The sequence below is a fragment of the Diplotaxodon limnothrissa genome, linkage group LG7 (assembly GCF_057381915.1).
Source record: "Diplotaxodon limnothrissa isolate DT_005_m linkage group LG7, D_limnothrissa_male_GT1.1, whole genome shotgun sequence".
NCBI classification, from domain to species: domain Eukaryota; kingdom Metazoa; phylum Chordata; class Actinopteri; order Cichliformes; family Cichlidae; genus Diplotaxodon; species Diplotaxodon limnothrissa.
The window spans coordinates 47,565,452-47,590,854 of NC_140602.1; the positions used below are offsets into that span (position 1 = coordinate 47,565,452).

General features: G+C 39.6%; 1 protein-coding gene across 1 annotated transcript in view; it reads right to left on the minus strand.

The window, feature by feature from the left end:
- The window catches only part of LOC146629035 (mediator of RNA polymerase II transcription subunit 13-like), an 88,854-nt gene that overhangs the window by 52,007 nt on the left and 11,444 nt on the right, over window positions 1-25,403 (minus strand). The window contains exon 4 of the mRNA XM_085359791.1: window positions 17,114-17,351. Coding sequence (XP_085215917.1) covers window positions 17,114-17,351 — 238 coding nt within the window. The remainder of the gene's footprint in view (window positions 1-17,113; window positions 17,352-25,403) is intronic.

A 25,403-nucleotide genomic window follows, 5' to 3' on the forward strand; every position in this document is an offset into this window, starting at 1 on the left:
TATCTGGCAGAAAACCTCAAAGATTTACCAAAAAAGTAACATGTTTATTTTCTCCACACAGGTTAAAGTCTGAACATTTTAACATTTCGTCTCCTGCATTGGTTCATCAACATCACAAAGACAGCACAAAACATACAGTTTGCATTTCTTTAGTGGCCAGAAGCACACAAGCACACGCACACAAAGTCTTCCCCAAAATGCCAAAGTTGAGCTTTCCTGGCTCACTTAACCCTGCAAGTTCACACTAAAGCTTGATTTAGACTTCTGCTGGGAATCTACATCCTAACTTACGACGTAATTGGAAGCAGCTTTTAGCCCTACGCTGTAACCTTTCACGCCATTCAAGTCATCGCGGGCGGCATCGACGCAACATGTAGTTACATTTCTCCGGAGGTGCACTCCCGATTAAGGATTAAAAGGAGTTTCGGGTAATGTCGATTATGTCAGTTCTTTAATGCTGTGAAAGGTCAAGTTTACAGGATTCGCAAGTAGCGAACTTAATCCCACTTTTGAATTTTAACTGGCGTGAGTCAGTCTTCTTGCTTCCAGCTGATTTTAGAAGTCTTTCTTCCCAGTTTATTAGAAGGCCTGCTGCATCAGACAACAGCAGAAGCCACCCTTGAGCTCCTCCCAAAACAACAAACGAACAATAGCGAGAACTTCATTACGGCAAGCATGACGACAGGATCAATCGACATCTAACAGCTAATCACTCTGTGTTCCTCGCGTCAGGTAGCTGTGCTGTCTCACAATAAGCCACAGTTTAAAAACTGGTCTGTCTGCTTAAGTGTGTGGATGTCTTCTCACAACCACACAAAGGATGTGGCTTATTTAATTATCATAGCAATTAAGAAAACTCTGACCTCATTCACTATATGTCACTTGAATTACTGCCAAATCTCCAGAAGAGTGCACAAGATCGAACGAGCGCTGCAAGTTATGCTTTCAGCAGAAAAAGTATATAAATATATACACCATTTCAAGGGGGTTTAACAAAACCTATGTGGAAAGAAAGCTGCACTTTGAAGCCCACATTATCAGGTCGGAAGCACACTCTCTGCTATGCGCACTGGCACCTGTTTTCTGCGACAGCATTCAACATTCATCCAGGGAGGACTGGTTCATCGTGTTTGCACACAGCTCTTAAAAAATGTTGCTGTGTATGCAGGGATCACTTCGGCACATTGCTGAGCAGGGAGAGCATTGTCGCGAGCTCTTCACTCCTCCTCACTTCTTTATTTTCCACTATACGTTATCATTATGATGATATGGGGAACAATGGCTCGGCTAAAACAATATGCAAAGAGAAGAGACGGGAGAGCAGAGGAGAAAGAAAAGATTATATCTGCTCAATCTTTAGATTTTATATACAGTAATAGATCTGAGTGCCATTGGAGCATAAGGTTATGTATTCAGCTGCTCGCTGCCGTCATTAAAATGATCAGGTGGTCACAGCTCAAGCTAAAAAGTGTAGAGGCAGCACTTTAGGATCACCACCTTGAATCCTGGCTGCAATAATCAGAGAGGTGAAACAGATTCCAGTCGGCTAACAACTGCTGCCGAGTTGCACTTCAGCAAAACGCTTAATCTGTCACTGATTCGAAGAGGGTCCTTAGCCGACCGGCTACATTCTGCAGGACACAATAGTGCTATTAGGTATATGATGCAAATATCTGTCTCTGTGTTGGAATGGTGCCGCATCTACTCTGAACAACCTCAAAAAACAACACATAATGAAACTACTTGACAGGACACTTTAAACACAGCAGTACTTCCTATTTAATCCATGCAAAATCTTTCAAATGTTTAAAACACACACACACACACACACCCAGAGTGGTGCAGCGCAATAAGTTTGCAAGTTCTCATTTTATCAGCGTGGGCTTCCTCCCACAGTTCAAAGACATGCTTGTTCGGTTAATTGGCGATTCTAAATTTGCCTTAGGTGTGGATATGAGCGTGTGTTGTTGTGTCTCTGTGCAGGGTGTACCTAAAGTCAGCTGGGATAGACTCCAGCTCCCCTCACCTTGCGACTCTGAAAAGCAGTTAATAAAAGCTATTCATCACACATTCTTCAGCTGATGAACAACAATTCAGAAAGAATTTTTCCTAAATTGTCAGTATTTCTTTAATGAGACGGCTTTTATGTTTAGCCGAAGAGACTGAAACTGTGCAAATACCTGCTCTGAACTAATTAAGTTATCTTATGTAGTTCCAGCAGACAGTAATCTAGTTTGCACATTAAAGAAAAATTGTAACTTTGAAGTTCACACTTGCTGTCTCTTTATTCTTCTCTAATGCAGAGAAATAACAAGTACAAATGTTAGAAATGAGGCAGAACCAGGAACTGTCAAAGTCCATCACTTTTAAAAGACGTGAGCAGTGACAGTTGGAACAAACAAAGCATGTATCTCAGTTAAGGATGACATTTGTTCCATTACCAGTCACCTCATTGTTATTTCAGGTGGGATACTGGTGGAAAAAGCATGCTCTAGTTCATGCTATAGTCAATTTTGAGGTTTTGGGCTACTCTATTCTGAGACGTCTGTTGGATGTTTGTGTAAATTGGAGCATATCTGCATGTTTAAAGACGGCATTTCAGAAAACTTGATGAAGTATGTGGGGAGGTTTTATGATGATTCTTGTTGCTTGCATGTTATTCTGTTCCAATCAAAACCTAGAGAGGTTTCACAGTACATAGCTTTAAAGACTGTTATATCCAGTTTTATTACTATCAATATTTATAGAACATATGGCGTAAAATCGATTTTTCTGAATTTATTCAGTATTTTTAGATTCATGAAGGTGATGAAAAGATATTAAAAACCACTGACTCCGATATGTTAACAAACCAAGAACAAGAATCTATCTGGTTTTTTATCCAGCGTTCAGGAAAAGTGAGCACAGCAGTGCATATTTGGATAAATAATACGCATCATTTGCACATTAAAACATAATATCGCAGAAAACTAATCATAAAATTTTTTTTTTTTCTTATTTTATTATATTGTGCCCCGTTCACCTGCAGTGTCTCCCCGTTGAATTCCTCCAATAAAATTATGAGCTTGCTCCATGTGTAAAATGCAAATCCAGGACTGTCAGGCAGAGCTGCGAAATAACCTGGAAATTGTGTATGTATGGCACTGTGCATTCCTGCCGGCAGCTCCATAACAGTAATAACCTAAATCTAACCTGTATTTCTAAAGCAGGTGGCAAGTGGTGAGGAGGGTTTGTCTCCACAGGCCAGATTATGAGTTCACAGCCAGACGTGGACAGATAGAGGCAGAGGTTAGCCCTCCTTCCTGCTCTCTTCTACGACACACACACACACATTTTGGCAACCGTTTTTTCACAGGACAATTACCTTGCGACCTCTGCCAGCCCACACACGCACATACACACTTGTCCAATTACGGACAGAGTAAAGGAATGATAACAGTCACAGTCAAGCAATACACACACACATAACCTGTCATGATGCGTATACACACTCCACAACCCCTCCAGCGCCACAAAATATGGCACTCTCTTTCTGAAAGGCACAGCAGCACCCAGCTGCAGCATTCAAACACACGAGACTATCAGACTCCCCGTACACATTTGGCACAGATTTCCCCGTTTCACCTTGTTTAAACCAACTGCCTGCAGTAATGTCCGATTCACACACACTCACACTCTTCTTCTCTCTTTTAATTTCATTAAGTCTGATTATTTTCTCATAAGCATTTCTACTCTAATCCACTTGTTGGGTCGCACATCTTTGTAGCAGCAGCCAAACACTGAACTGATAATGGATATGCACAATTGAGGGTGTTTTTAAAATTCACTCCTGCTGTGGCTCACACATTCACTGGTACTGCAAAAATATGCTGAATGATGCTGATGACATTTGGATGTAAGATAAGGTATATGGAGTATATGGTGTATAATTATCTCTCTGCCGCCTTGTTTTTCTTTGCTCTTTCGTTTGTGGTCTCTTAAGATCGTTTCTGAATAAACATGTACATAATTTCCTTGAGACAGTGCGGTGTTAAGTGTTAAGACAGTGTTAAGATGCCCGTCTCTGGAACAACATTCACCCCAAGCTAGGATTGATTCCAGTCAGAGTCTTTTTCTGCTGGATCCCCCCCCACCCCTCCACCCTCGACTCCTACTTTGTATTCCCCTCAGCTTTACTACAGTTTCAAGAAAGAAAAGGAAAATTCAGGGTGCTGGAAGTCGTCCTCTTAGTTAAAGCTTAAACAACAACATATAGATTTTCAAGTGTGAATTTCCAGCAGGAGCCTTGACGCCAGGGAAATGCAAATATCATAAATTTGCCTGATTGGGATGCACGTCATAAATATTTCAGCAGCCTCAGATGAAATTATTCCGATCATACAGCATAGATTAAATTGCAAACACCTGCTACACACGCTTAAGTGAATATCCCTCTAACTCTTCCTCCTGCAATCACCTTGACCACATGCTGTTTTGGTGGCACACCGGAGCACCGCCTATGGTGTTATCAAAGTCATCAGCCTTTCGTTTTCCGCTGCAGAGTGTCCTAACTAGATAACGCTCCACCCACACACCCTCTTCAGCAAATCCATAATCAATCCCATTATAGGTTTCTTTGTCCGGTTGTTAACCGAACACATTTGTGGGCTGATAAAGCAAACTGACATTTTCATTTTAGTGATCAAGCTGCTGCTTTTATACGGAATAATTTGTGACCGCAGCGGCAGAATAATTTGAAATTCATAAGCCCACTGTTAGGGTTCCAAGGTTCAGTGGCTTTACAGCACATGTAACACTTGTTACCAAGTCTTTTTATAATATATATATATATATATATATATATATATATATATATATATATATATATATATGAAAGCCATGTTTGATATTTTTATGTGTTTGTGCCAGGAGAATGGAAAAACCATGAAAATGTCTCTCTATGAAAGAAAAGAGATCCTAACCATCACATCTGCACTTTCTTTGAGACTGAACAGACCTTCTTTTTTTTATGCTCTAAAACATAATCGGCAGTGAAACAACATAATTTAGGTGGTTTAATAAAAACTGGGCCATTACGCAGATACAAAGATGTGACTCAGATGCAAGTTTTTTTTAAGTCGCAGTGGAGGAGAGGTAATGACTCATCCTCATCCAACTACTGTGGGAAAGTCATTCCACCACAGGAAAGGAAGGAGACTGCAAGGCCACTGCAGGGAAAGGGATAAATAATTAGACAATTGCACCAGAGCAGAAAGCGAGGTGTCTAGGTCACGACCTGAAAGTACAAGTTTTGTTTTTAAAGTCAGTATGTATAGCCACGGCCATAAATAGACACAAAGGACAATTCTGACAGCAGCTGTATGGATGAAAAGAAGGAAAAGGTTAGCAGGATGCAGGAGTGGATACAGTGCGATTTGGGAGCTGTGGCAGGCCGAGATGATTGCTGTGATTTGGGTTAGGCAGGAAGGAAGGCATGAATGTGGTGAGGCTGAGAAAAAAAGTGTCATCATTATTGACTGTACTGAAAAGATGGTTGTACACACTCGGTCTTCACCACTTTTTTTTTCAATCAAGTCTTTTCGACCACAAAGCAGTCATACCAACCCTGCTTTATTGTCTGAGTAATTCTAAATGTGGCATTATATACATTACATAATTCTTAAAACTAATGACAGAAACCAAAGACCAGGTAACCCAAAGGGTCGTTTTCACATAGAAACTTATAGAATCCAACAGTCTGGCAACCTTCAGATAGGATGCACTTCCATATCGTTTATACATAGTTTATGATTAAATATCCCGTCAGCAAATATTGCTTCATCATAGCTGACTGCATCTCAAAAGGCAATATTTAGTGGTAAGAATGAACAGTTCTCTTTGATGGAGGAAAAATGACTAAATGCATTTACCATAGTTCCTGTCTTCTTATGGGAGCATAAGAAGACAGGAAGTGCCATTCGTCATATCTCACGTGAATGTTTAAACTTTTCACTTGTTAGGTTTACACTTTAAAAATGAACCAATCACAATGGACACTGAACAGTGACGTTGAAGGGTAGCCTATGTGTTATAAAGTGACACCAAAGGGAAGTGACCAAGCGTCAGCATGTGATGCACTGGGAATGAGACTAGGCCCTCCTTGTTCAAAGAAGTCTAACAGGAATGGCAGGAGGCCCACTAGTGAACCCTGGGGAACGCCTCCATGTAAAAAACATGTACCATTGGACCAGAATACAATATAGTCTTCTTTCAGCTGTGCTACAGTAGATCATCTGTCTCCATTTCATCCTATCCCTAGAATCCTCCTCTCTTCGTGTCCTCCTTCACTACATCTATGTCCTTCTCTCTCATTCCCTCCTAACACGCCTTCCCTCTCTTCTCTTCCTTTGTATTTGGCCAACAGAAGCATAGTTTCCACCGGCATCCTGTCAGCCAACTGGAGGCAATCATTGTTAACCCTGGGCCCCATGGTGGGGCCACAAGCCAGTATACTCCTAGTGCCAATCCCAAACCTGGATAAATGGAGAAGGTTGCATTGGAAGGGGCATCTGGAGTAAAAGCTTAGCCTAGTTGAACGTACAGATCATCAATAAATAATAATAATAAAGCAAGTGATTAAAAAGTCTGGGGAGTTATAAGAAAATGAAACCCAGGAATTCACTGTTAATATTTCCAAGACGTGTGACTCCTTGTGGAAGATAGAGCTCTGAAAAGCAATCCCACTAGTCTGAATCTTTCATACAGATTTATACTGACTATTTAATCATGAGAAAAACTTATTCCTAAAAAGTTTTTCACCCCGGCCTCTTGTGCTCTTGCTTTGACTCCTTCAAATCAAAACAAAACAAAACAAAACAGTAAATCTGAAAGCTTTCACTCCAAAACTAGGTTATAAGAGTATAACCACCATGAAATTATCACTTTCATGTAACAGATTTACAGCAAATATGAGCAAACCAAACCGGTTCTTTGTGTTTTGCTTCAAGAGCGATAAATCACCTCTTTAGTTTAAAGACCACATGGGGTATTAAGTTTAAGATATTATTTGATGTACTGTCTTGGTTTGGCTGAGTAATTACCGTAGTAATTACAGTGGACACAATTTTGACACATTTTTAGCCGTGCATCCTTCAGAACTGAAACATTTTAACCAGTGCTTCTATGCAGAGCAGCTCTTTACAGGTCTATGAGCCATCACCCTCACACTCTCACTCACACACACAAGAGTGGCTCGAATCATCTGTTTGACACTTGTGATTACATGTGTGAACGTGTGACTTAAAACCCACCTACTGACTGCCAGATATTTTAACCATTTGAACTGATCTTTTCTCACTGTGGCTGTGTAGTGACATGTTGGCTCTCTGTCATGACTTACAGGGACATTTCAAGGGAATAGAGCCATCGTTAATGTCGAAGATTTTTCTTCCCTCGTCTGGCATATCAAAGGTGGGGGAAAAAGACCAACAGAACCAGACAGTAAAATGCATTACCTCGTTCTTGCATTATGACACTTTGACTAATGTGTTGTGGTTTCATTCAAACCAGTTCTGTCCCTAATCATCTCAAGGTATATTCAAAACACCAAGTGCTGTTGCCTCACAGCATGTGTCTTCTGGTTCCCTGAAATGTAAGTTACACCAAAGAAACATCCACACCAGGTAGTTGATGCTGCTTCATGAAAGCTTCCTGGTTAATTCTGTTTAACCAGGAAGCTTCTCTGGTGCTATTTACAATTACGAGCAATTGTTAACGAGTAATTTATGCAACAATTCTTTCAAAGATGCGACCGCACTTTCAGCGTTTGTAATAAATTATTTCATCACCGCCGTGTCCCGCAAACAGACAAAAAAGAGAAGTGTGTGTTTGTTTGTAGCTGCTGTAAAGAGACAGTGCCACACACACACACACACACACACACACACACACACACACACACACACACACACACACACACACACACACACACACACACACATGCACACAGGCTTCTTTGTGGCTCTGTATGAGTATGTAAATCTCTTTGGTAGGTGTTGCTTCTGCTGGATGATCATAAGGTCCAGATTGTGTATTCAGCCACCACTTTGACCATTATGCATGTTTAAGTATGTGCATATGTGTGTGTGCGTGTGTACACGACAGCCTGTGTGTTTGTGTGTATGTGTGTCACTTTCTCTTTGGCTGTGCTGGCAACACGCTGATGACTCAGCCCATTCAGCACACTAATCCTGTTTCCTCACAAACTGTACTCAGCCCACACTGGGTTTTATTATGCTGTATACATTATGGGCCAATGCCGTCTGATTTTAGGACAGCAAGTCACCATGAGTTGAACATGATGCTTTAATGCCTGTCATTTAACCAAAGGCAATACCACAGAGTGCTGCAGTATAGTGAGGAAGTAGAAAAAGATGCAAGGCTGGATCTAACAGTAAGCTGCACATGCTGCTGGGAGTAACTCAAAGCCGCAATTAATTAAGACTAAACAGCAGGTGAAAATATCCATCACTTTGAATAGTCGGAAGCCCATATCGATATATTTTGGAATTGGGTTACTTTGTGAATATTTAAACAAATGAGCTCAGGGGAGTCGGCTAAACCTGTCCTGTTACCTTAGATCACCAGAACATTAAAAATATTAAAAACAGCTACTTGGTGCCAGCCAGTGCCTATCAGGACAGCCAGAGGAGATGTCTGTCCTGTATCACAATGAGTTTGTAGAGTTGTCCAGCAGTGGGTTAGAAAATTTAAGTGTGAAAAGCACTTAAATCAATTCTACTTACGTCGAACATAAACATTACAGTGTTTGCTTAGACAACAAATGACCACATATAATTCCATCTATTTTTCAACCCTTTAAGCCTAATGTATATATACATCGGTTTTTGAGACTTCTACCTCATCACTGTGATTTTTACCCCCAAAACTAACAAAATTAATTGCACAACACATTTTTAAGCAGTAAATTACAAAAAAAGCTAGACGTAGTAAATATGATACAAATTAGAACCAACATTATTGATATTATTTTTATTATTTATATATATATTTTTTTTATCAGATGGGTCAAGAAACACTATTTTCAATTAATTTAATTAGCCAATTAATTCATGGTTCAGGCTTTAAAGGGTTAAGGTTGTCTTAGGTAGTCCTAAAAAAAGAAAAAAAGAAAAAAGAAAAGAAAAGATTTTTAGGCTTTTTGAGGTAGTGCTGTACTTCTGGTGACTTGGCTCCACAAGTAAGACAGGCTGCCACTGTTTTTGGCTAGCTGACATTAGGCTTTTCTTAGCCTCAATCTGGGACTTTACAAGAAATACAATCACTTTTAGACACAAATAAATTTGTTATCCAGTTAAATTAATAACACTTATTATAATGTTACAGACGGGCTGGGCTCCTACCTTAAAGTTATCATTTTATTTATAGTCATTAGCCTTTAGCCGCTACCTCATTGATAGCACACCAGACAGCTTAGGGCTCTTTCACATTGAAAGCAGCATGCACGACACCAAAATTTGTGTTCAAGTAGCCACTACGCGTTACTTGTACTACGTTGTTTTGTGGCCACTCATGGTCTACACACGTAGTGTATGGATAACTAAACATGTTTGATCTGGCAAAGCGCTTGTGCCTGATGCAACCTTCCCAATACCAACACCACCACTGGGAGTAAACGAGCTTGTGACCACCTGATGCAGCTTTCAGGTAACTGCTAATAGTTAAATGGCTAACACTGACGTATGCACAGGCCAGGTTAATATTTATAATACCTCTTCAGTACTTCAATGTTGCTGAAACTGAAGCTTCATTGACCTTTCCAAGTGTTGCTTAGTGTTTTAAAGGTCAAAGTTCAACTGCTAGTGATGAGACAAAGACGGTAACATTGATATTGACCCATATGGAAAAGATATATATAAATCTTATAAAGTTTGTATCTGTCTTGTGTGAAACTTGTATGAAAAGCATACAAGAGTGAAAACAGATATAAGATCCCTTGAAAAATTATATAAATGAAACTTGTATGTTTTGGATGCTTACTAAAACAATATATGAAAGTAATTAGAAAGTGGCCTCTTTCATGAGTAAATCATATAAGTTTTTACTATTTCTTTTCCATATGGGGATGCTGCTGTAAACAAGTTTCTAATCGAACAGTAACTTTTAGTTTTGACAACGAGTGAGTAAGGATGCAAATGATATGTTACTTTTTTTTTTAAAGCAAAAGATAACAATAAGGGTAAAATCCAATCACTGTACAATTCTGTTTCCCTAAATTATGTTTAATTACTTGACAGTGACTTTCAGGAACGTTTCACCTCAAGAAAGACAATCTACTTTCTTCTAAATTCTTCTAACACCTACCAGCATGGGTACATTACACGCAACATGCTTTAACAAGATGACTTTCCCAAGATGATGCATTTGTTTAAATGATCTAAGAGTCCTAGCTCCTTGCCTGTTTTTACACGGCTACAGTTTAGTTCAGCTATTCCAATAAAACTCTACAGTCAGTCTCTTTTTAAGCTGATGCGTAAGGGATGTTAAGCATCATCGTCTTCTTAACTATTACAAGTCTGATATAGCTTCTGAAAATTTGAAGGATGACAACCTCTTTTCATTTCATTTCATTTCATTTATTTGTTCATTTTCAGGCACAACAAATACCTATATTGAACATAAAATGCACAAAACAAAAAACAAAAATTGCCTGAAAAAGGAGTGGGACGAAGAAAACTTATTAAATCCCACCCCTATACTCACTCATCAACAAAAAAAAAAAACTTCCCGCAGCTACGCCCATCATTGCATACAGACCCATCAACAGCCCCGGGCACATACAAGCATCTAAACGGCAGCTCGCAACCAACAATTAGAGCCTTCATAACTGAATACAGAATATATAAATTATAAATTGCATTACCACAGGTAACAGGCAGTAATAACTACAAGTAACAAACACACATACATATACATACATATATATCTACACACACATGTACATATATGTACATACATACGCACACTTTTTTTTTTTTTTTTTTTGGAATCCATACCAGCAATGGTAAGAGAACAGACATTACAGAGCACACTAAAAGCATCATTGAGTATACTGTGACCAGACCAACTGTTTGTAGAGAAATTTAAATCTATGAATATTTTTGCATTGTTTCAATTGTAAACTCAGACTGTTCCAGATTTTCACACCACATACAGACACACAAAAACCTTTACGGGTTGTTCGAGTTCTGGGTAATTTGAATTCTCCAAAGCCTCTCACATTATAAACCTTTTCTCGAATTTCAAATCTAGTTTGTAAATTTGCCGGTAAAAGTTTAGTAAAAGCTTTATACAAAATTATGGATGTATTGTAATTAACCAGATCCTGGAATTTAAGTAACTTTGCCTGAAGAAAGAATTTGTGAGTATGATCTAGATAACCAGCCTTGTGAATAATACGCAGTGCTCGTTTCTGTACTGTGACTAATGGATTAGTTGTATTTTTATATGTGTTTCCCCACACTTCCACACAATATGTAAGATATGGAAGAACCAGAGTACAGTACAGAGTACGAAGTGCATCTTTATCAAGGTATGGTTTCACTTTGTTCAAAACTGCGAGGCTTCTGGAAATTTTGGTTTTTATGTGTCTGACGTGGGGTTTCCATGAAATTTTGTTATCAATTACGACTCCCAAAAATTTGTTTTCACTCACATTATCAATTGGTACACCTTCAATGATAATTGGTAATTCTACATTATATTTTAAATTACCAAAAAACATTGCTTTAGTTTTATTTATATTTAATGATAATTTATTTATGTCCATCCATTTTTTTATTAATTTTAGCTCCCTGTTTACGGTCATTACAAGATCAGTATAATCATCGCTACTGAAAAATATGTTGGTGTCATCTGCGAACAGTATGAGTTTAAGTACTTGAGAAACATCAAAAATATCATTTATGTATACATTGAAAAGTTTTGGTCCCAACACTGACCCTTGGGGAACACCACATGTAATACCAAGTTTCTCTGAATGGTAATGCCCTATGCTAACATATTGTTCCCGACCCGTTAGGTAACTTTTTAACCAGTTACCAGCTTTCCCTCGAATACCATATCTTTCCAATTTATCCAATAATATTGAGTGATTGATTGTGTCGAAGGCCTTTTTGAGATCAACAAAAATACCAACTGCATATTTATTTTTATCCAGTGTATCAGTAATTTCTTCTACTGCCTCAATTATCGCCATTGAAGTGGTTCTTTGCGTTCTGAAACCATACTGACCAACCTTTATTATTTGATGTTTTTCAAGGAATTTTTCTAATCTTGAATTAAAAAGTTTTTCTAGAATTTTTGAGAATTGAGGCAGTAGAGAAATAGGCCTATAATTGGTAAAACTGTGTTTGTCATTACTTTTATATAGTGGTATTACTTTTGCAATTTTCATTTTTTTTGGAAAACAACCAGACTGAAATGATAAATTACAGATATATGTTAAGGGACTAGCAATATTCAGAATAACCTGTTTAACTACAGACATATTTATGTCATGATAATCCATTGAAGACTTACTTTTACATTTTAATGTGATATTTATTACTTCTTGCTCATTTGTAGCTGAGAGGAACAGTGAAAAGGGATTTGATTTTATATTACTGATATTTTCATTTTTATGACACGGGATGTCCGCTGCTAGTTCAGGGCCAACATTTATGAAGAATTTATTGAACCCATCGACAATATTACTCATGTTGTGATTTTCACCATTTGCATCAGTAAAATATTCAGGATATGATGTTCCAGAAGATCCTTGTTTAATTAAGTTGTTTAACACATCCCAAGTTCCTTTTATATTGTTTTTATTTTCATATAATCTTCTTCTATAATAAAGTTGTTTGCTCGTTCTTATAATATCAGTCAATTTATTTCTATATGCTTTATATCTTTGTTCCACTTCTTTTGTTTTTACTTTGATGAACTGTTTATACAGATTGTTTTTCTTTTTGCAAGCATTAATAATTCCTTTTGTGAGCCAAGGACTTTTTATCTTTTTTTTCTTTGTCATGTGTTCGTTTACAGGACAATGTTTATTGTACCACATAGTAAAAATATCTAGGAAATTATCATAAGCCTTGTCCACATCTGACTCTTCATACACCGAATTCCAATCTTGTTGTGCTAAATCGAAATTGAAGGCATGAATTGCTTCTTCATTTATTGTTCGCTTTGCTATCATGATCTTGGTATCTATTTTTTTTAAATCACAGTCACACAAAGTAAAAACTGGTAAGTGGTCAGTTATATCACAGACAAGCAGGCCACTATTAATTTGGAAATCCATGACATTAGTAAAAATATTGTCAATAATAGTGTCGCTATGTGAAGTTATTCTGCTTGGCTTTGTTATTGTTGGATATAGTGATAAGCTGTACATCGTGTCAGTAAAGTCACACTTTGAGTGGAGCAGCCAGCTAATATAAAAACATGTCAGAGCACACTGCTTTAATATCTGCTGTATGACTCAAAACATAAATACTCTAAATAGCTCTAGCTGTTCCATCAAATGTGTATGAATCAGTCTTCTTTTTTCTTTTTTTTAATGAATTCTTGGATTTTAAATTTTGTTATATGAATCTGGAAATCATGTCCATTTGGTAGTAAATCCATTAAAAAAAACATTTTAAAAAAGAGTTTATATTTTCTTTTCTTATCCATTCGTCCCCTTGTTCCAGATGGGAGTAAGTACGGAATGGCCACAATCTTTGTAGACTATAATGGATTAATCCCAGTGGCTCTAATTATCCCCTCACTTTTCCATTAACACCAAAATAAGTATGACATACATGGTACCCTGGAGATTCAACGTAATAACTTTTATCCCCTATTTTTATAACTGTTCTTTTCAACTGTAGTGAACTTTTGTTTAATACTTTGGTTTACGACTAAACAGCTGCAGCACTAGTGACATTTCCACCAGCCCATATTGTTATTTGCATCTAGTTTGCATTAGCAGTAATGCAAACTAACTGCTCAAGTACAAAGGTAGGCATACCAGCTTAAGGTTCGTTCAACAGTGTGTTGAATATATGAAGGTGTAAGGCTTTTAATGGGGTAAAAATGAAACTTTTTTTTTTAGACTGGCTCGGTCAACTAAGAAGGAAAGCAAGGCGAGCAATGTGATGTGAGAAATCACATGACTTTCGCATGTAACAAAAGTGAGGACAGAAGTCAGAGCAGTGAGTAAGCAAGGCAGAGAAAGAGGCGCAGAAAAGGGAGCAAGCTAAGATCAAGCTTTTCCACTATGAACAGATATGCAGGTGCGCAGCTTTTTTAAGACTCCTTAAAACACTGATATCCCCTGTGTGTGTGTTACAACTGATTCTAATTTGGAAGAAATCCAGCTTCACTTTAATTAACAATTATCAACCACTTCTTACACCCCAAGTGCTATTTTCAATGCTTAATAGGAATTATACATAGGAGACCTGTGAGATTTTACAAATAAGAAGTGTTATCATCATAAGTGTATGCTTGATGTGTGTGTGAGTATGTGTAGGCTACATTTGTTGTGCGTAGAAAGAGATCCCACAGCACTAACATCGCTCCAAAACTGGCCTCTATAAGATAAAGAAGTGGAAGTACTGAAAGTCAAAGACATAATCCAGCAGATTCTTACTTCATAGACTGAGACTACCTGAAACCCGCTCACTTGGACTTCAGTTAAACAAACAACATTGCGAGATCAACCCCTGTAACACAAGGCACTGCTAAATCAAACGGCATATACAGCAAGACATAAAAGTGACTATAATAAGAAATAGATATATCAATAGCTCAATGAATGCATCATTTTTCAGTTTCAGTTGTGTGACGCTGTCGTTGTGTTTCAGCACCTTATCAATATAAAAGAATGAAATATTTATAGTTTCAGGATTCAGTTAATCACTATGAGAAGAGTGTATAGAGTACAACAGGCTGATGCACAATTAAAGCTATTAACAGGCCATTTGTGAACATAAACAGCCGGCCAACATTGTCACCAAAGCAAGCCTTGCCACTTGGCAGCCATCTCTAAACATCTCTGGGTTCTTGTTTGGGTAGTTATGTTGAATCTAATTCAACCTGAATATTTAGAAACAAGTCTACAGTTAGAAAAAATAAGCAGAAATATCAGCGTGTGACTTTTGTTGTTGATTATTACATTAACACAATTTTTTAAACAAAACAATGGATGTGTAAATGTGTAAATGATTATCTTTTTTTCTTTTTACATAACAAAGATACGATCATTAGATCAATTCGTGCCTTTAAACACATGTAATGCAGAAAAAATATATTTCAGACTTAAGAAGTAAAAATGTTTCATTACAATTATTTTTTCATTTTGTTACTTACTTTTGCAAAATAAGGTTTTGTAAAAATGTAAATATGTTGTATTTTAGTACATATAAACGTGTTTACACCGTATATAAAATATAAGAAATGTACATTTTGGTCATTTTCTTTCTACTACTCTAAAAGAAGGCCTCCCGAAATCTCAGAATATACCAGTGCATGAAATATTACCTTGACTTTCTTTTAAAGTAACATATAAAGAAAAATGTCTAGCACGTGTTAATATGCAGGATATATCTCTGCATTGAAAAATAGACAAATAGTAATAAAATTCTTAGAACAGTGACACCACTGCAACAGGAAGAAATCAATAACCATAAAATGTAATTAAAAAGGCTTAGATTGTTATCAGCTTTATTGGACCTTAGTGTGCTAGTCAAAGAGAGTTATTATCAGTGTTTTAGGCTGCCGTTAGCAGCTTGTAAATTGGTGAGGTAATGCTAAAATTTCATGCTCTACATGCTTGTTTTATGGCTTCAGGTAACTTTTTTGCTCCGAAAGCCTAAATGCTGCCACTGTTCTCACTACACTGACTCAATGTGTTTGCGTGATCGTTATCAGCTTTCATAGATCTTCTTAAATCGATGAAAAAAAATACCATTTTCACAAAGGCCAGATTATATCGGAGTTGGATGATGTGAGTAGATATAAACGTGGAGTTTGGATGCTGGCAGTTTGGATAGGGGAGGGGTAGCAATGAAAAAAAGGTGAGTTTTCTCTGTGTCAGTGATGCAAACGTAACTCAGAATATACAGCGTATCTTTCTCTCTTACACATGTTTGTGCAGAGTAAAAGGCTCTCCCCGGCAGTGGCAAAAACATCTGTCAAATACCTACTGCAGTGCCTGAAAGGCCTTTTCACGTCAAGTCAGCTTTAATAGATAACCGAAAAACGGAAATTTTCGCTATCGCTTCCACCTCTACATCCAATATTGTCTTTCCCAGCTCCCGACTCGTGTCCTGCTGAACCAAACCCAACACAATCCCTCTCCTGTTTCCCCGTCTTCCACAGGCTCGGTTGATACGTTAGACTTCCACACACGTGCACAGTGAGATAATGCAAATGTTGCTATAAATAGGGACAACAGTGCTGACAGTAGCACTCTCTCAAGTGAGATATCTCGGTGTAATTTTCACCAGCACACGCCGCCACACATAGTCACGCTGGCAAGAAAAATCTACTCGTTTGCTGCGCTTCATCATAGTGATAGTCCTGAAGCAGCATATAAACACTTGAGATGCAAAAGCAAACACAGATATGAGCTATAAGAGGCTCAAAAATAGGACTGCTCCACACAAACCGGATCAATATGCCCCAAAACATCTTAAACAAATGTGCAGCCGACTAAACAGCCTGAATCTGCATAATACTCAGGTCTGCTATATGAGAGCCCCTGCGGCTCATGTATAACATACAGGCATTATGCCACACTATGAAACCCTGCGTTATTGTGTGTATGTATCTAACACACAACACATATTTCACGATTCTCTGTCAGTTTTTCATAAAATCCACTAAAAGCACAAGAAGACTGTATTTCACATGATAACTCCCCTCTATATAAAGCAACTACAAGCCCGTAAAGCTTACAACCTCAACTTCCAGAGCACAATGGAAGCTGAGGCGAAGACCGATGGGATGGAAAAATAATTGAGATGGATAGAACACAGGAGCGACCCTCATCCTTCATCGCTTTCATCCTCTTTCTCACCTTCCAGCTCTTGATGAATGACACCAGTAAGGTTGGGCTCTTCGCCCCACCAGAAGATCCACAGCTCCTTGGCATCGGGCTTGATTTTGCGTCGCCACACGCACAGCAGGTTGGACTGCACGCAGCGCATGAAGCTGCGCAGAACCGGGTCGTCCTGGGCCGGGGCGGAGATCACGGGCCCGTACTCCCCGCCGCTGGAGAACCTGTAGCAACGCCATTTAATGCCCGTCAACTCCGCCTGGAAGAGAAGAGCAATTAAAAGAACCTTAAATCTTGTATTTGTAATGCATTGTTAATACTTACAGTAAATAATAGAGTAATTTCCCCGTGGCTTCAGTGCAAACACAGTTAAATGCAATGTAAAATAATTAGTTCATTTATAAGTTAATTTAGCAAGTAATCTTTTTAACAATTCTTTAATCATTTCACTTTTTTTTTCTCTTGTTCTCTGGTGCGAGCCTCACCAAAGCGAGCGGATTTGCCGTTTCACGCTTTTTTTTATACTTCTGCATTGAATATTTTTGCATTTCAGGCCAGACATTACAGGATGCTGTCTTGGCTTCAGTTAAAAAGCGACGGTTGGTTTTCTTCTTTTCTATTTTTGACACCGATATGAGTTTATATCAGGAGGAAAATTAACAATCTTGCAGTGTGTTGCACAGAGAGCAATCTACTGCTTGACAACAACAAAACCAAGAAACTGATTGTTCCATGATTGAAAAAAAAAAAAAGGAGGCAAAGACATACACGCACACAGCAGCAGAGCTGAGCTGGAGCATGTGAACGCTTCTAGATTCCTGGGAATCGTTAGGACACCGACATGACACATTTACACCCTTGGAAATGAATGTTCTTCCTAAATCACGCACAAGAAAAAGTCATTTGGAAACATCACAAACTTTGATAGGTTGTGCACAGCCCAGGATGGGAAGGCTCTGCTGCATGTGATTAAAAATGCTCATAATATCATAGGTACCGATCTAGCGAACATCAGCGATATGCTAAATGACAATGCCCAACCCAGCCGCAGCCTGTTCACCCTGCTGCCATCTGGCAAGCGATACAGATGTATCCACTTCCGTGCCACAGAAAGTAGTTTCTTTCCCCGGGCTGTGAGATTACTGATTTCATCCTCCACACTTCAGCACAGATAATAGCTTTACTTTTCATGACTAAATTATTTATTCATTCTTTTTCATTTACCTTTTGTTTTGTTTTGTTTTGTGTTTTGTCGGCTGCATAAATGAACTACAGTTGAACGTCTTGCAGAACGATGATTAAAATGATCCTGAGTTTAATAAATATCTTTTTTTTAATCATTTATTAACTAATAGTTAATGTGCAATACTGTTGTAGTGAGGATTTCTAAAAACATCAGCTTCTAAATAAACCATTATTATATAGAAGATGAATTAAAACGAGCATTATGGATGAACCCATTAGGTGTGATTTTTAACAGTGACCATATAAATGGTGTTATCACATCAGACATTGCTGATTTAATCAATATCTGCACATGTCCCGTCCATTCATTTTCTATTTTCGCCGGCTTCCTGTTTACACGGCTATGATCGTTGCGTAAACAGTTAAAATTATTTAACGTGTCCCTGTTGTGTTGTTGTAACCTTATTTAATCGATGCTTTCACTCGCCGCTCTCGCCGCTGCTGGTGCTGCTGTAAAGATAGCATAAAGAGTGTGTAACTACTGCAGAGAGACGAGCTGGAGAGTGACAGGGAGACGTAAAGGATGGCCTTGAGTGAAATGCATGAATGAACTACTGCAGGAGTGGCGGCACTGAAATGCAGGCCAAGCCAAAAGCGAGAGAGACATGAAAAGAGGAAACAAGTGTCAGGTTCAATGGCTGGAATCTGGCCCAGCAACTGACATCTTCTCCATTTAGCCTAATGAGATAAAGGGTGTTTCTGTCGCCTGCTGCAGACTTGCAACTTTGGACAGGAGACATAATCCTGTCATAATGCTGATTTTTTTTTTTTTTTTAGGAGCACACACATAGTGTGGGTAAAGAAACCAAAACACACAAATGTCAGTGATCCTGTGATGATCACGTGTGCTCCGGAAACTATATTCTGATCTTTGTTTGGGTTTTCGTGTTTGCATTCGAGCATGAATGAGCAGAGTGCACAAAGGCATTGTTGAACAGGACAGAGATTTGGCAGGCAGAGGGAAAATCTCCGAGTGTGCTGCGCTGCCCTCCTCTCCTCCCCTGTGTTCACCCAGCTGTGAGGATCATGTTTGGCACACTGGCCCAGGCACCAAGCCATCCAAGGCCAACGAAGGGAAGAAAAATACTGACCCACTTTAACGCAGACACAGGTAGAAAAGAGCAGCTCAAAGGAAATTAAAGCCCGCGGTGTCTTTGAGTGGGTGAAGAAAAGCAGGCTCTACGGTTGTGATGATTGTAAAAAGAGGGGACAAGGAGGCTTATAGAAATGTTAAGTGTGTTTGCAAACTGGCGACTACTCTCTGCACCCAAATAAGAAGCTAAAAAGAGAAAGCAAGGACTCTGAGGAAGGGTCTGTATATGCTCAAGTATTCCTAACGAACATATCCACATTACCTACTGGCACACGTCCTAAATTGTGAGCGTACAATAAAGTATGCATTTGGCACGCAGGAACATCCTCGCAGCAAAACGAACCCATAATTACGAGCGCGTCCCTTCTATAACGACAGCGCGTGTAATAGAAGATATAAACATTGGCGCTGTGATAAGCCGAGCCCTAAAATTAGCCGTGACAAGGTCAAAGATGCTGTTTGTCCCAAAGCAAAGAGGAAGACATCTGCTTGCACTGCCTCGTCACTCCCAGTCAATGTCAAAAGTTCCTCCACTGTTTGGCACAGCTGTCTGCTGCTTCTACTGAATCAGGAGCTCTGAGATGATGGAAGCAAAGTGTCAGAATATATATTTACAATGGCGGCATACCAGCGAAACGCACGCTCCCGTGAACGGATTCTTCAAACGGCCCCCTTCAGACATGCTCCGCTTAGAAGTCTGCACAGCAATTTATAGCAAAAGTTGGAAGAAGTCACCTTAATTTCTGCCAGTATAATTCTAATCAACTCAAGGCGCTTTAGATTTTAAGGTAAAGAGCCAACAATAACACAGAGAAACCCCCAACAATCAGACAAAACCCAATCTGTGTGGAGAAGGCTTAGGTTTGATCAAATAATGAGCTTTTTTGGTTTGTTTTTTGTCTTGTTGGGCCAGAGTGCGCTGTCAAAAGGTGCTGTGTGCTTCTTGGCCATGTGGCAAGTGCTGCTGAACTCCTGTGGAGGATTAGCTGTGGCACAGTTGAAGGAAGGGGGAACAGAGCTGCGCTCATACGCTGGCGGGCACATCCAAACACATGCCTGCACACAAATACTGGCATGCACACACACTGCAGCTGTGATGATGTGCAGACCAGAAGTGCTCGAAATAAAAAAAAAAATTAGAAAAAGAAATCACTGGCGTGCATCGGGAGGCGGACATATTTTCCGACTGATGTCCAGTTATTTTTCAGACGTGACAGCTAAGATCTGCTCATCTATCTGTCTGTGCGCGCGTGTGTGTTTTCGTTCATTTATCGGCTACGTGCGCGTTCGTCAATACTGTGTCCGTGTTTTTCTTTAATATATGAGTTGTACACGGAGGCAGTGATAGCTACACTCTTGCTGGATGATAATGATCTCTCAGCACTCTTCACCTTCACTATCAGACCTCCGAAATCAGTAGCAGTGCTAACAAACAGCTAATTCTCATATTTGTATGAATAAATTACCACTTGTAACACATAAGAGAAAATCTGTCAAGCATGTGAATTCAACTGATATCACAACTGAGTCTGGAGACAAAGAGCGGAGCTATTATTTGCTACTCCACTGACAAATCAGTGTTGCTGAAGAAAATCCAGTCACAAAGGACAAAAAAAAAAACGGTTATTTGACTCATTTAAGTATAATTCTGTCATCGCCGCTCTTTAAAGGAATGGGGGGGTTAAGTTCCTGAAGTGCACACCAAATCAGAGAATGGATTTCAACAACAACAATGTGCTGTATGAGTAGAGCAATTTTGGTGCTAAATGAGGCAAAACTGTAAAAACATGTTATAAAAGAACGGATTACCCAATTGGGATTCGACTCTCATCAATCTGAGAGAAATTAACTAGGACAAAAATGTCCTTTTGTGCCGTCGGCGCACTTGGTTCGACTGTCAGTCTGCAAGCCGGCAAAAAGAGCACAGCAAATATGTATTTGAAAGCAGCAAATTCCTCATCACCCGTCGGAGTAGAAAAGAGCAAATCAAAGATTATTCCAGGCTGCAGTCTCTGTCTATTTTAAACACTACCACGGGGAGGGGGAAAAGGCAAAGGGGTCAAGAAAAAAGATGGGAAGATTTTGTTTCACTGTCAATAAAACCCTGCACTCCTCCGAGCCCCTTGTTCTCCAGGTTGGCTGGTTCAATTTCTGATTGAATGCAGGACCAAAAACAAAAGCTTTTCCTTCAATTGCTAAGACGGACCAAAGCCTTGACCTTACTCTCACCTCTATTATCTTCCTCGTCTTCACTCTCCCGCTCATCTCTCAGCACTTTCTCACCTCCACAGATGCCTATGTAATACATCCCGGCAGGTGTGTCTCATACTTTTTCTCTTTGCCTTTTTTTTTAAATTTATTTATCTTTTTATGTGTTTTTTGTTGGGTTTTTTTATTTGTCTAGAAAACACAGCTTTAGCTTTAGCTATAGCTGCTTTAAAATCTTCCCACCATTCGCACAATAGGATAGATTCAATCTTTTATCTTTGAAAGGTGGTGTCGGACAGAAATCCAAACTTTAAAGCTGAGAGTTTAAAAGGTATTTCCTGGAGGAAAAAAAAGGGGTGGGGGGGGGGAGCTCAGAATAACAGAATCTGTCTCCAAACCAGAGGTCAGCCTCAGTACACCAGTCCCGCGCTTGTAATCACAAAAATATGGAAGTCGGTGCGTTAATCTTTAGCGCACTGTGCTTGAACACAACATAACTTAAAGAGGAAAATAGAGAGAGAGAAGTGGATCCCATTTCTAGAGATGTTTGTCATACTGCAGCTCAAACAAACTGGAACTCGTGTGCATATGCTGTTTAAAGCCCGGGAGCTTTACAATGAACAGGAAACATTCATTACTCAGATGGCAAAGCTGAGAGGAAAACACACTTGACATAGACTTTTCAGGAACGTCTCCGCAGTCTGAAAATATTTTCACTCCCCTCATTTTTCTCTTGAAAACTTGCAGACCTTCTGAATGGACCTCTTGAACTCCCCGAGTAGTACTTTGATGCAGGAAAACACACACACACACACACACACACTCCTTTGGCCCAACCCTAGAAAAAGAAAGAGCCGTGTACTGACAAAGCATTCAGACATGACTCTGCGGAGCACTTCCTTTCACTTTCAGGACAAACGACTGCCGTGAAAAGCCATAGCACATAAAGCCGCAGAAGACAGAAGAGATCTTTGAAAACACGCGTTTACACCGAAAGTTAAGAGGAAATATATTTAGTCTTGGTCGACTAAATATATTTGGCAAATGCCTGAGCTTCTAACAGGAACGCAGCCGATGTGATCATCTGAGAGGATAAGCGCCTAATACTCTACCAAAGCTGACAGAAAGCACACAGACAATGTCGTCTGAGAGAGACGCCACTTCTTTAGGAATCTCAGCGCAAGAGCCGGCTGACAAAGGAGCCACTTTAGGCGATTGAGAGATAGCTTGGCTCAGCAGTTTTACCTACTCTGGCACATGCCGAACACTTAGTCTGTCTTAGAGTGGCATAGCTTTCTCATCAATGTCAAATCTGATTAGCCGCTTGCCAAGCTGCCAATATTTGGGGTGTGTTCAGATCGCTTGTGATGCCCGTGAGTCTTTAGATAAGACTTGTTGTCTTTATCAGACAAACACAACAGCATCCATCTCCCTTTGATTCAATGTCAGAGGACTTTATTTGCTCTCTGAAAATGAGTCCTCGCCGCTTTAAGTCAAGTGTCTTTTGATTGGCTGCCTCTCGCAAGCAGAAGGTTTGATGAGCAGGTGGGCAGGACTTCTGCGCCTGAGATGATCGCAAGCATATCTGCCCTCACTGACATCACACAGTAGAAAAAAGTAGGAAGAAACATACGCTGTATACGAATAAGAAGCAGTGGATTTTGGGTAATCTGGGTATTCTGGGTAAAGCCGTGCGTGTCCCGTTATTTGGTAGGTGTGGGTTAAGACAGTGTTTGGTTGTTTTAGGACCAGTGATGAACTAGAATCCTCTCCTAGGTGTGTGTAAACCGCTAGCTCTGTATCAGCTGGGACAGACTGTCGCATTCCCACAACACTAAGTTAGATAAGCTCTTAAGAAAACACACATAATGTTGTTACATGTAAAATGTGAGATTATTAAACATCGTTTCTTACATATTGTACTTGGGAGTATAAAGATTTTCATGAATGGTACTTGCAATAATTGGACTTTGATTTTGTTTTCTTGACATGACAGAAATTAGCTGTGCATGCAGAATAAAATTAAGAAACTCCATCTATGGAAATCCCCTTTAATATTTACACGTATTAATTCCCCTCATAGTCATTTTTATGGCATGTGGCTGTCACATTTAGGCCAATGTGAACAAGATCACATCCTCTTATTCTCTTAGAACTGAAAGCATTCACGTTAAAAGCATGCAACTGGGAACGCACTGGATACGTTTGTGAAGGAGCTAAATGAAACAAAATGTAATTTTTTTTCCTTGGTTAGCCTCAAAATCAATCTTCAAATCAAGAAAGCTTTAATCTGGGGCATTATTGACAGCTACACAGTAGTTTTCCCTGCTTCAGTTCTCTCCACTTTCACGGCTCTCTTTCTCCACATGCTGCCTGGTTCTCTTCCCTTACATCGTCGGATAAAGAAATAGGTTGCCACTTCTCTGCTGTTCTGCTTGCAGAATGAAATCAGATTCCAATTTTTTTTGTGCGGCCTGATGAGAAAGGTCAATTACTGATCTGTTTGGCTATGCTGCGAGCAGACATAGTAGCTGCCATTCTTTTAGTATTTTCAGCAAAGTAACTGCTCAGTGATTGCTGCAGCATTGAGCCACACTTGGTTCTACAGTAGATGTCACAATTTTAAAAAAGGAAGTGAAATCTTACAACTTTAATGACAGTTTTTTTTTTTTTGCGTGTGTGTTTGTTTGTTTATCGCTTCAGCGCTGAAATGCTGAAGCAGTCCAACGGAAAATCAAGTGCGGAAATTAAATATGAACAAAGACAACGTGAGCTCTGAGGCTGCGATTGCTAAGTCAACACCGAGAAGGCACCAGTTAGAGGAGCCAGTGGCAAAAATCAGAACAGGCAACGACTCCCCCTTCATCAATTAACCCGCTGAAATCAAATTAACCCACAAGGAGTCGCGCTCCCTTCTGGCATTTTACAACACAAATGAAGAGCGATGCACATTACTGCACTTGCGAGGAAGCGAGAGCGACACCAAAGCGCCAAACAGGTGTAGAAAAAAGGCCTCTGGGACACTAAACAGATGCCTTTCCTCTGCCTTCTGCCACCACCTTTACAAGCCCCTGCAAAACAAGGGACTGTCATTTGATCTGTGCTCTGCTGCAGCATCCAGCCCTGGGAGGTGAGCAAGCCAAGCGACCTAATTAGAGCAGTGAGAGTCCCCAGGGCTGAGTGACGGATAGACCTGCCAATCACGCCGCGGAAAGCCTCCATCAAACCCTGACTTCTCACCTGACACAAAGAGAAGTAGGAGGTAGGAGGAGCAGCGGCGGAAGACCAACAAAGACAGCTGGACACTGCGTACAGTAGCGAAGCCACATCTGAAAGACAAGATCCCCTGCCATTTGCAAAATGAAACAACACAAGCTGCAGCATTAGGCTGCTTTCAAAGCATTAAGGGACAGACTAAAGCAGCGGTCCAGCTCCGACTGAATTATTAACGTGCAAATAAATAAACCAGCCCCTGCTTTACTAGTGTCTCTGGTGTAACTTAATTAACTGTGACAAGCCACGGGGAGGGAGAAATGAGCAAAAGACACAAAAGACAGAAAAACGGAGAATCACAAGAGGAAGAGAGAGAAGTAAAAACAGTTGCTAGGCAACATACAACATCTGTAGGAATTCAGCAAGATATTCAAGTTTGGAGATTTCTGTCTCCAGGGTTACAGTGAAAATATAACATTACAGTACTGTAAAAATCTCAAAATCACAGAGCCGCATGCTGCATGACCCTCCTGAGCACAGCTACACCTCCCA